The 12,373-nt window shown below is 35.2% G+C and overlaps 1 protein-coding gene across 1 annotated transcript; it reads right to left on the bottom strand.

The window, feature by feature from the left end:
• Positions 1 to 695: 695 nt before the first annotated feature.
• Positions 696 to 12,373, bottom strand: LOC106136246 (3'-5' ssDNA/RNA exonuclease TatD). Its single transcript, XM_013336734.2, has 6 exons — positions 12,238 to 12,373; positions 11,988 to 12,166; positions 11,537 to 11,635; positions 10,810 to 10,973; positions 4,831 to 5,177; positions 696 to 3,399 (listed from the first exon to the last, which is right to left on the bottom strand). The coding sequence occupies exons 2-6, from the start codon at positions 12,127 to 12,129 to the stop codon at positions 3,237 to 3,239; spliced, it is 915 nt and encodes a 304-aa protein (XP_013192188.1). The 5' UTR covers positions 12,130 to 12,166; positions 12,238 to 12,373; the 3' UTR covers positions 696 to 3,236.

Genomic DNA, 12,373 nt, shown 5'->3' with positions numbered 1-12,373 from the left:
TGAACAGGTTTCATGAGCGGTACTCAACCGGGCCTTAACATGTCCCGATAAAATTCTGCAGGCCTAGATACCAGTAGCTCGAGTCCAATTCCGCTGCTAGTAGATAACAAAATTATTTTTTATAAACAAATATTATAAAACTAGAGGCCGCCCGCGACTTCGTCCGCATGGGAACCCTATCAATCCCGCGGGAACTCTGAGATAAAAAGTAGCCTATGTGTTATTCAGCTATCCACATACCAAATTTAATCGTAATCGGTTCAGTAGTTTTTGCGTGAAACAGTAAAAAACATCCATACTGACATCCTGACATACAAACTTTCGCATTTACATATAATATTAGTAGGATATTGATTTAAGAAATTTTTATAAATAAATGAATAATAATTCTTTATTTCATTCCAAATTCACTTAAACATGGTTAAGCAATTCGACTGTTAGACACTTTTAAGATAAGTTACTAAACAACTTTACGTCAAGTGTGAAAGAAGGCCGGCATGGTGGCTTATTCATGAAGTAAGAGACTGCCACGATCCCTACATACTTATTTCGCTGCATCCACATTTATGTCTTTTCATGAAAGCTCATCAGTTTCGGGTACTCCCGACCTGACCTTTTAATATGAATACAGATATTTTAACAGCGCTTTTTTTCGTAATGAGTCGCATATTCAAAATGTAAAAATAAAACACCAATTTATTCTCATTTGTATATTGAAAGAAATATTCTGTACAATCTATGAAAATATTGTATCACAAAGGACGTTTTGTCGAAAGGCACTGCGTTACGTAGGCCGAGGCCTTTCCTTTAGTCGGAGTTTACTAGAAAATATCACATAGCTATACAATACTCCTATAATCACAATCTTACTGTAAGACATAGACTTTCTATAGCCTGTTATTGGGTTTTCTGTTACGTTACTAGGATAAATAAACTGTTTCGCAAAAACTTTAACGTATACGAACTTTACAAAGTAACTTGAATGACCGTTAACAATTACTCCTTGTTCTAACAAGTTACATGAGTTGTTTTTTTTTTTTTTGTATTATGGTCATGGATACGCATAATTTAATTGCACAATAAAAATAGATTTATCATGTTATATTTCCAAGTAAACTCCACTCTTATAATCTACAACAAAGTAATTGTCAAAAAATAAGGAATCAACAATACTCCTATACATTTAAACGATTAAATACGTAAAAAAATTATTACAATAAAAAAAACATAATAGTAAACATGTCAAATTCCACTTAATTTCACAATATTAATACTTGCAGTCTTTGATTTCGTTGTGACTACAGTATTAATTATAATTAACAATAATTATCTATTTACAATATTCGATGTAATACATAATTCGAATAGGAATGCTCTGCGCAGAGCTTATCAAAAAAAATACCTAACACCGTGCTAAGATATTTTATACAGTGGCAACGGATTTTAAAAAAAACTTAGCTACTAGATAATCGACCATATTGTCAAAACAAGTGAGTACTTAAATTCTAAAAATAAGTTCCAATATTCATAAAAACGATTCGTAAATATTTATATTTCTCTTTTGTAAATCGGTAACATGTACAGTCGAGCGCATAACTCCATAATAAAAAAAAAATGTTTTTTTTTTTTTGCTCTTGCCTGCATTCCCAGTTATTATACATTAAAAAAATTAAAAGAATTACTGTTTTGTTAAACACAAGCCGAATGCTTATATTTTCAGTCATTCTACATGAGATCAGGTCGCCATTGCCACTGTTGCCTGCGTGCAAACCACAAAAAGCAACGCATAACGTCAAGAAAATATAGTTATTATACACAAAAATATTATGCATCTGAGTGATTTTTAAATGACTATAGTGGCTATAAATAATTCACTTTTAAAGCGTGTAAAGTACGCTAAAATCAAAGAGCCTTTTACACTTGTCAATTCTCGAATAAATCCCAGCGAAAATAAAATACTGGCATAGTGTAACAGGCTCCTTAATTATTATTATTCATGGACATCGCTAAAAATATTGATTTGACAACATCATAATTGTAACATCATCTTGGAGGCAAGATACATTCGTTCGCAAGTCTTTTGTTGTAATACTACGTTAGTTCACAGAGGCTTGTTAGTTTTATTATGTATCTATATTATTCGTTGGCAAGACTTGATATCTTTTCATAGCCTCATTCAGTGTTACCCGATACAAACACAAAATATTGCACATAAATGCGAAATAACTGCATTTCTCCCTTTAGGAGATTCTTAGGCGCAACGCATACTATGCTCTTTGTGGGTTTTGTTGAAGTAAGGTTACCTTACCTTTGGTATTCTACACTAAACACAACGTTCTATGTCTCGACGAAATTTTACCCACAGTATGCTCCGCGCCTTATTTGTGTTAAGGATAACACTGTCATATGATTAGGCAGTTCAAAAATGTTAATTGAGTATTATTTCGAAATGTTTCGTTTACGACGACGTCTGAAGAAACACTGTTATTATTCTATTCTTCTTAATCGTACAAATCTATATAACATGTAATAAAATCTTATTGTAATCCCAAATGTAAGGCACAATCATGAAAGGCTTAATTTCGATTCATTTTAAATTAAGAAGTCGCCATCTTAGCTACAATATCAGATATATATTTTCAATCATATTGAATTGTGCTCTCATGTAGAATCGTTAGGGCTTCTAACTAAGACATCTTTACGACATTTAACAGCTCAATTTTAATAATAATTTTAGCTTACTAAAACCGAACAACTTCAAAATCCCATATCATGTATGCATCAAAGCTAGCAGTGGACATAACAATTAACAATAGGCCATTTTTCGGTTCAATAATACGATATTATTCATAGAATCTTTGAAGGCAATAAATGTAGATTTTTCAAAAACTTTACTAACCTTCAAAGCATTTATAGCGATGGCCAGTGCTCCATCCACATGACTCCAACCCATGAACCCTGACGATGACTGACAAAGAACACCACCTAATTCACCAGCAGTAGACATAACAATAATTGGGTACTATGATATCTTTTTTATCCAATTCTCTACATCTCACTGGCTAAGCCCGAACAACTTCAGAGCGTTGAAGGCGGTGGCGAGCGCTACGTCCTCGGGACTCCGGCCCATGAACCCTGCGACGATGACTGACAAAGGACACCACATATTTCACCAGCAGTAGACATAACAATAAATGATAATTGGATATGACTTTTTTAATCAAATTCTCTACATCTCACTGGCTAAGCCCGAACAACTTCAGAGCGTTGAAGGCGGTGGCGAGGGCTACGTCCTCGGGACTCCGGCCCATGAACCCAGCGATCAGCTCGACGATGGCCGGCAGGGCGCAAGGCTCGTTGCGTTGGAACGTGCAGTACCGGTTCACGAAGTTCATTGACCTGGAAATGGTAATTGTCTTGATTATACATATATATGTACATATAAAATAGAATAGATTTATTTTCAAAATTGGATACAAGGTATCACTTATTGACGTCACATCACTTAAATCTAATTATAACTACAACCGCTTCCAAAGCGCATGTGTAGAAGAAGTGGCGGAACAAACTACACTGCAGCATTTTCATCGGACGTCAATACACAAATAAAGATAGATCTCTTAAATCTAAATCATGGACGAATGCCATTGTCTACATTAAAAAACATGAATGAATGTAGAACTATAATCACGTCTATATCCCTTGAGGGGTAGACAGAGCCAATAGTCATGAAAAGACTGATAGGCCACGTTCAGCTGTTTGGCTTAATGATAGAATTGAGATTCAAACAGTGACAGGTTGCTAGCCCATCGCCTAAAAGAAGAATCCCAAGTTTATAAGTCTATCCCTTAGTCGCCTTTTACGACAGCCATAGGAATAAAACTAGTGTGTGTGAGTGGTCATATTCTTTTTTTATTGGTCCTTTTTCTATATATGTATTTCAAGCCCTTGATATAGATATTGCAATCTTCATTGGAAGAAAATCAAAGTTAAAAATTTAGTCGCTTTTTGCATTATATAGATAGAAGCACCAAATTGCAAAGCGTGTTAGCCATTTTTATTACACAGATAAATACAATCGATCAATAACATAAAATACATACGCGATAAGGCAATCATGATGTTATCTCTACAAAATGCACCTGTTTTCACGCGGGTAGAATTATATTTTGGTCCAATATGATTAAGACACACAATCAGGTTGGAATTTATGTCAAATGTTAACGAGATAAAATGTGATATAAACGGGAATACTTGATAAACAAATATGCACATGTTTTTTTATAAAGGCATTGCCTAAAGAGGAATTCCTACCACCATTAAGACACTCAACTGAACTTGGCCTTTGAATGAATGAATGAATCTTGAAAATGTCTACTCTTTCCACCCCTATATCTGTATGTTTGTACACATTTAAACAAAGAAAACATTATTGAAATTTTTGACTCTTGTCTACCCCGTATATCTTGAAGGTTAGTAAACATTTAACAAAGAAAACATTCTTCAAATTGTTGACTCTGTCTACCTCGTATATCTGTATGTTTGTAAACATTTAAAACAAAGAATATATTTTATAATACTTATTAAGGGATACCATATTAGCACTGCCAAATCATGTGTAGTTTTGGAAACGATTTCACTTGATTCAATAAACATTACGAATTTATACTGTATAACTGTATAACTTCATGATGGAATAGATATTATAACACCTTTACAACTAAGAATAAGAAATATATTTTATATGTAAGTCTTTGCGTCTCAGTTTGTGACTTTCGGCTTTATATACCCGTAAGAGATATGTGTATGTGTTTGTATGTATGTCCTCACCTCTCAGTCAACGAGTCCTTAACATGCAATGGCAATTTCGAAGCCCTCATATTCGGGTACATAAACGGCGAATCGGTTTCCACCAGCAACTTGTCCAACGGCAGTATACTCTCAGATAACAACCGTCTGATCCCTCCATCGGACTTATCCTTGCAAACGTACCCTGTAATCCCTATATAAAATCCTTTTTCTATATATTTCAAGCCCTGTTCTACTGATCCTGTGAACGAATGTATCACAACGGGCGGAAGACGGTTGGCGAATTCTTCTAGAATTTTTAATAAGTCTTCTTGAGCTTCTTTCTCGTGAACGAATAGAGGTTTGTGGAGGTCGCATGCCATTTCCACCTGGAAAAGTAAAGTTTTATTATTTTAAGGCTTCGATTAATGAATTTATTACTTTGAGAGAGGTCAGTGGTTGAATCGGTCAGGTACGGTCGCGTTCATAATTGCAGTCATAGTTCGCAAAACTTTATAGCTTGCAGTCACCGCTGTCACTCACACATTCACACAAATAACACAATAAACAACAAGCGGTGAAACGTTGGGTAACGCGCCATCAAGAAGAGGGTAGTGTAAAAAGTCGACCGCTCAGCGACCGTCGTCCGCTAATAATCAACACAGCGACAGCCACACAGCGGAGATCCATGGTGGAACAGTACGAAAATAATGGCTTCATACCGACCAGAACATTTGCGGAACAGTTCGACACATCAGTGGTTACTGTTCGTCGAGTTTGCACCGTGAGGGACTATTCCACAGACAGCCAGCAAGAAAGCCGTATTTATCCGAAATAAATAAGCAAAAACATTTAGAATTTGCTCGGCAGTATTTGGATTTTGACTGGAACACGGCGATATTTACGGACAAAAAGTTCGTTTACGTCATCGCAACACGGTAGGCTTCATTTATGGCGAAGAAATGCAACTCGGTATGAAGAAAAAAATATTGTGCCAAATATGGAGTCTGGACGCATATCTGTAAATATGTGGGGCTGGATGAGTGCTGCTGGACCTGGGGAACAGGGGTGGATAGCAGGACGCGCTACAGCTGCTCATTATGTGCAAGTGCTGCAAGAAACCATGTTACCAACTGTGCGGTGTATTTATCCGATTGATGATATGCAATATCATTTGTGCAAGACAACTATCCTGTGTATCGAGTCCATATAGTGCGTGAAAGGTTCTGCCAGTTTATATTAAAACTACTACTTAGATAGTATTTTAAGGACAGCTTCAATATCTTTTCTTTACGAAAACGAATAATTAAGCTGTAACCTTAATAACAGGAGATAGGTAAATTAGTGTAATATGCTGTATGTATACCTTTATATAATCATCAATATGTAAACAAAACTATAGGTAAACTGTTTCAATAAAATTTACTAATTTTAATTATTGAGTGTTTTATTTTGCTCCCTCATGTTTAATATTTCTTGCTGATTTCCGTGTTTGAAGACACGGGTATCGTAATTCTTAGATATCAGTTAGTTACTTAGTCAGTCAGTTACTTAGTTCAAATGGCACCTTGAAACATTAAAAATTGTCAGTAACAATATATTTTTTTTTTAATAGACAGAAATTCCTTGAATAACTTCGGAATCCGCTAGTAACTAGAACAAGCGAGTGTGAGCAAGCGAGATTATCTAATATATCTTAGATCTCACTTGCACAAACGAAGTAATAAAATTACTACCCAATAACTTTCAAAGGAACCACTACCTATGTTAGGGTCGTGTGCAGACAAACTTTCAACTTTATTGAAATGACATAAGTCTGGCAGTCGCAGGCTTCCCTCTATAGGCAAATCTTATGCAAATAATGAGAGACAACGATATCTCGATCGACAATTATCGGGCCCAGTTCGGACATCGTTGATTACCCTCTCTTTCTGTTTTGTTATGTTATATGTCATAGAATAATAAACTGTTTTACTTAGTAATCATTGGTATTAAAGACCGTATTCATTTGAAGGAATATTTATTCTTTTTAAATATGCATGTGTGTGTGTATCTACTGGAACCACAGTGCACGCTATTTTAACCCGTAAGAATTTTAAAACTATGACTGCAGATATGAACGCGATCGTACATACATACATATAGTCACGTCTATATCCCTTGCAGGCTAGACAGAGCCAACAGTCTTGAAAAGACTGACAGGCCACGTTCAGCTTCTTGGCTCGATGATAGAATTGAGATTCAAATAGTGACAGGTTGCTAGCCCATCGCTTAAAAGAACAATCCCAAGTTTATGAGCCTATCCTTTAGTCGCCTTTTACGACATCCATGGGAACGAGATGGAGTGGTCCTATTATTTCGGATTTTTATAGAAGGCGCAAAGGGAGGTTTCTCAAAAATCCCACAGAAATAAACGCTTTTAAGTTTTACGCATATATATAGTAGGTACCTACTATGGTGTAATTTTGTCATAAATAAATAAAATTTATTACGAGACTCAATTTCCAAAAGGTGTTTCGAAAGGGATTACATGATAAGATAAGTGGCTCCTTTTATGTATCACGTAATTTAAAATTCATGTTAATTATGTTCGCCGTGAGGGAAAAATATCTTTAATTGTCAACATATTGTATGATCGGGGACGTCCTGGAGAAAGGTCAGGTCAAGATTACCTTACCGACGATGTTGTATGAAGAGAATTAACAATGTAGATTAAACGAACGAACTATGCAAGGTTCGTGGCAAATGGAAATATGTCCCCGGGAAAGAGGCGTGATTTTTTTTATGTATATTACGAGATTATTTTTCGAGATATTTTTCTGTCTTTTGCCGTGTGGTTCCCGGCACCAATACAAAATAGAATAGGACCACTCCATCACTTTCCCATTGATATCGTAAAAGGCGACCGAGGGATAGGCTTACAAACTTGGGATTCTTTTTTAGGCGATGAGCTAGCAACCTCCTGTCACTATTTGAATCTCAATTTAATCATTAAGCCAAATAGCTGAACGTGGCCATTCAGTCTTTTCAAGACTGTTCGCTCTATCCACCCCGCAAGGGATATAGACGTGACCTTATGTATGTATGTATTTTACGAATGTTGTCCTCCTGACTTCACTCTATACGTAAGTACGCAAAACTTATGGAGATTATTTTCAATTTTTAAAAATTGTGAAGAGGCAACAAACATACTGACTTACGCATTTATAATATCAGTAAGTGTTTCATAGTAAACTTCTATAACAAGTACACGATTTGTACAAGTCTGGCGGACCGCCAAATTGCAGTCAAGGACGCCCGATGTAAACCAGACGCCGGCGAGATGCGCTCTTAATTATACCTACATTTACATTACATGACTTACCTACTGCTTTGTGTGGTACCCAGTACTTTTGAATAAGACCACAAACCTTTATTTATTTACTAGAGGCCGCCCGCGACTTCGTCCGCATGGAAACCCTATCAATCCCGCGGGAACTCTGGGATAAAAAGTAGCCTATGTGTTATTCTGGGTCTTCAGCTACCTACATACCAAATTTCATGGTAATCGGTTCAGTAGTTTTTGCGTGAAAGAGTAACAAACATCCATACATCCATACAAACTTTCGCCTTTATAATAGTAGTAGGATTTACATGACTTAACTCGTTTCGTTACATGGAAATATGCAGAGATAGTGGCAAGTGGAAAGAGGTAGTCTCTGCCTACCCCTCCGGGGAAGAGGCGTGGTTTTATGTATGTATGTATGTTACTGTTTCGTGTGGTACCTCGCTCTTTTGAATAAAACCACAAACCTTTATTTATTTATTTGTTTCTAACTACCAATAGGTACATTTTTAACCACAATGTAAGGTTTGCCAAACATTTCATCATATCGTAAGGTTCTTGCTGAAATAAAGTTTGAATCTGAAAATGTATTTCAATCAACAAATACATTTCCAAAACGAAAATAATTAATTATGATATTTTTAATTTAATTTTGTGTTGTTTTGTTCTAATATGCTTTAAATAATTTAAAAATGTATATTTCAACAAAAAGGCAACTAAGAATGTTTATTTTTGTTTCTGTTCCCAAACAAATGGACTTCTTACACAACTCTATGCTATTTGTAACCGTTTTGTGTGATTTTAGAATCTCCGGGCTTTTCAAAATAAAACAAGTCAGATTCACTGATAAAAGCCGGTTAACATCCGGCTAACTTATTACTAATCTTCATTTCTAAATACATAATTATTAAGAGGTAATGATAGTCAACAATAAATAAATAAACAAACAATTAATTAATTAATGCATAAACAACTAATTACTGGAAATGTTACGAATGGAATCTTTTATATTGAAGACTAGCTGTGCCTGCGACTTCGTCCGCGTGGAATAGTTATTTTGGACATAATTGAAGGATGGATAATTTTCCCCGTTCATTTCACATTTTCCATTATTTCTTCGCTCCTAAAAGTTGCAGCGTGATGTTATATAGCCTAAAGCCTTCCTCGATAAATGGTCTATACAACATAAAAGAATTTTTCAATTCGAACCATTAGTTCCTGAAATTAGCGCGTTCAAACAAACAAAACTCTTCAGCTTTTTAATAATAGTATAGATGACATATTTATCGCTGTGTAACAGGTAAGTAGATTTGAATTTGATTGTAGTAGGCATGACAAACTTGAGCCGCGTGTGCGCATGGAGTAAGTATTGTTTTGATCGTTTAAAAATCGTTTACCTACCGAATTTTATGTACGAATCCGTCCTTAATTTGTAAGTTCTCAGAAGTGAATTTGTAGATTTTTTTATGAGAATAAAATCTCTTTAACCTCAATCGAGAACCAAGATGCAGTTCTCCCGTAGTCTCTGACTCACGCGCGCACTCAAAAATTAACACCATTTCTGACATAAATCATACTAATTACCGCCTTTCCTGTGTATCATTCATTGTCTTGATCTCTAACCAAGATGCGAGAAGTAATCTCTAAACGAAGTGCATTCAGATTAAGATAAATTAACTTTTTATGAAAATGTATAAGAAATGCGCGAAGTGCGATATACGAGTATGGTCATTCACACGACACGGCAAGTAAACTTACATACATAAAATCACGCGTCTTTCCCGGAGGGGTAGGCAGAGACTACTTACATCTTTCCTTCGCTCCATTCGAAAGTAAATATAATCAGTTTATAGCAAACTATCTACCTAGGATAGGACCACTTATAAGGCGACTTAGGTAAAGGCTTATATACTTGGGTTACTTCTTTTAGGCGATGGGCTAGCAATTTGTCACTATTTGAATCTCAATTCTATCCCTTAAGCCAATCAGCTGGACGTGGCCTATAAGTTTTGTGACGTGTTTTGTCTAAAATCTATCTCATATAGACGTGATCTAAGTATAATAAAGGAGATAGATATCAAACATTAACAAAATCCGTCCACAACTTTCTGATACAGTTAAGACATGCAAACCAATGCGACATTATAGTTTAATCGTAAATTCTACGGACAGACATCACACTTTTTTTACAATAAGATGAGTATCAGAGCATGAAACTTGTTCGAATAATTTAATTATGCAAATCTCAACTTCCATATTCACTACATTATAATTGTGAAAGTATTTGTTGCACTTTCATGCCCTTTTTTGGTCCGAAATGTTTATTATTTTTTACCGAAAGACGAAAAGTAGAGTGTTATTATCCAATCAAATAAAAGAATATCGGAAAACCGCCTGGTATCAGAACGAATGTGCTTCTGTCAGTCTTTACAAGACTGTCAGCTCTGTCTGCCCCGTGAGGAATATGTATGTATGTTTTTTGCATAAGACTTGTTAGAATAAGTGAAAGCAGAGAGTGCAGTGAGTATGTTAGTTTATTTCATTAACATAAAATCTTAGATACACATAAGACATGACACGGCAGATGACAGAAGTGAATAAGAAGTAGTTCTTATTTTTAATCTACTTGACACAATATACAATGGCCAGGATTTTCATTATTCATATTGAAACCATGAAGGTTTAACAAGACTGACCTGTCGTTTGAATATCTCCCTTTGCACATGTGGCTCCGAGAAGTCCTTGCTGTAATTGAGCCCGCACTCGCCGACCGCCACACACTCTGGGGCGCTCGCACTCTGCCTCAGTTCCGTCCACATGTCTTCTTCAACCATCGATTTTGCATCGTGCGGGTGGACGCCTAAGTGAAATTAACGATTGTATATTGATAAATTTAATTGACAATTGTAATTGCCGATTGATATTGTCAATTTTTCTTGTCAATTGTAAATAACCAGAGTAAATCATTTTTTCATGTTCTAAAGAATTGTGAATACACAACATATATATAATACATTAAATATTCAAGAAACTTTCAAAATTCTAAAATTAGAAAGAACAATCAGAGCACAACTTAACGTGAACTTTATGTAACAACTGTACAAAAAATACTCAATCATTATTATCTTAATAAAGAAGATTTATGGAAATTTGGTTATTTAAAAAGAAGATAAATACAAATAAGTATTAACGTCATTAGTAATGATTGTACAATAATCTTTGTAAGCACAAAATTAATGACTTTTTAGTTTGCATTGTACACTGCTGTCCCATATGACTTTGGGTTCAAAGTGAAATTATTAATAAATGACTTATGGTATAAAAAATAAATATTTTTCACCCACATCAAAAAAGAAGGAGATTCTCAATTCAACCATATTTTTTATGAAGGAAAAATTTGGAAACAATCTAATAGCCACTTACCAGCAGTACAATATATAGTGCCGGGATATAGGCGAGTCAGTCTTAGGGCTTCTTTACTGTTCCTCACTGATGTGCCCGTGACCATTATCTTTTGGACACCTAAAATATAACAGGTATTTAGTCTCTCATCAACTAATATATCTCATCAAACACCATCATCATCTCATCAAGCAACCTGATATAGACATTATTATTTATATAATATAATGTTTCTTCAACGTTAGATTAAATGAAAAATGTTCAATTCTCATATTTATGGCAGTCCCAACTAAAATATGCCTAGTATGCTATCACAAGTATTCCACATAAATTACTTAAACAGCAAAAGTAATGAACATCGGCGTTGTAACACTGCCGCATATATTACTTATTCATTGCATTATTACACGCAATTTAGGCCACTTTTTACCCAACTGTAAAAAGGGAGTGTATTGTTTAACCGAGTACGTACCTGCATCTTTTGCCCTTTGTATCACAGAATCGAGATCACGGCCGTATTTCTTATTTGTCAGGTTAGCGCCCACGTCGATTACAATAAGATTTTCATAACACCCTTTCAGCTCTTCAGATATTTGTGTTTCTTCAGACGTCATCTTCCAATCGGATGAAGCTTATTAAAATGGTGTTTACCTGGAATATATTACTGTTGTTATATTTTGTTTTGATAAATATGTAACTAATTGCTTACACTAACGACTTACAATTTGTATCAAACACTCAAACAAAATAAGCTTCGAAAAATTTAATGACTAGCCGAAATAACACCTTCTTCACTGAACTGCCACCATGTTTCTGTTCTGCCTGTCAGCGTCAGCCAGTCTGTCACCTTGATTTGTC

Source organism: Amyelois transitella, chromosome 18 (assembly GCF_032362555.1).
Source record: "Amyelois transitella isolate CPQ chromosome 18, ilAmyTran1.1, whole genome shotgun sequence".
Taxonomy (NCBI): Eukaryota; Metazoa; Arthropoda; class Insecta; order Lepidoptera; family Pyralidae; genus Amyelois; species Amyelois transitella.
This window is presented reverse-complemented; position numbering and strand designations above follow the sequence as displayed.

Excerpts from the sequence above, each read along its gene's own strand:
- LOC106136246 (XM_013336734.2), bottom strand. The coding sequence starts at position 12,129 with ATGACGTCTGAAGAAACACAAATATCTGAAGAGCTGAAAGGGTGTTAT. Across the intron at positions 10,974-11,536 it reads CACTATATATTGTACTGCTG|GCGTCCACCCGCACGATGCA; the intron begins GTAAGTGGCTAT and ends AATTTCACTTAG. Across the intron at positions 5,178-10,809 it reads GGGAGATATTCAAACGACAG|GTGGAAATGGCATGCGACCT; the intron begins GTCAGTCTTGTT and ends TTACTTTTCCAG.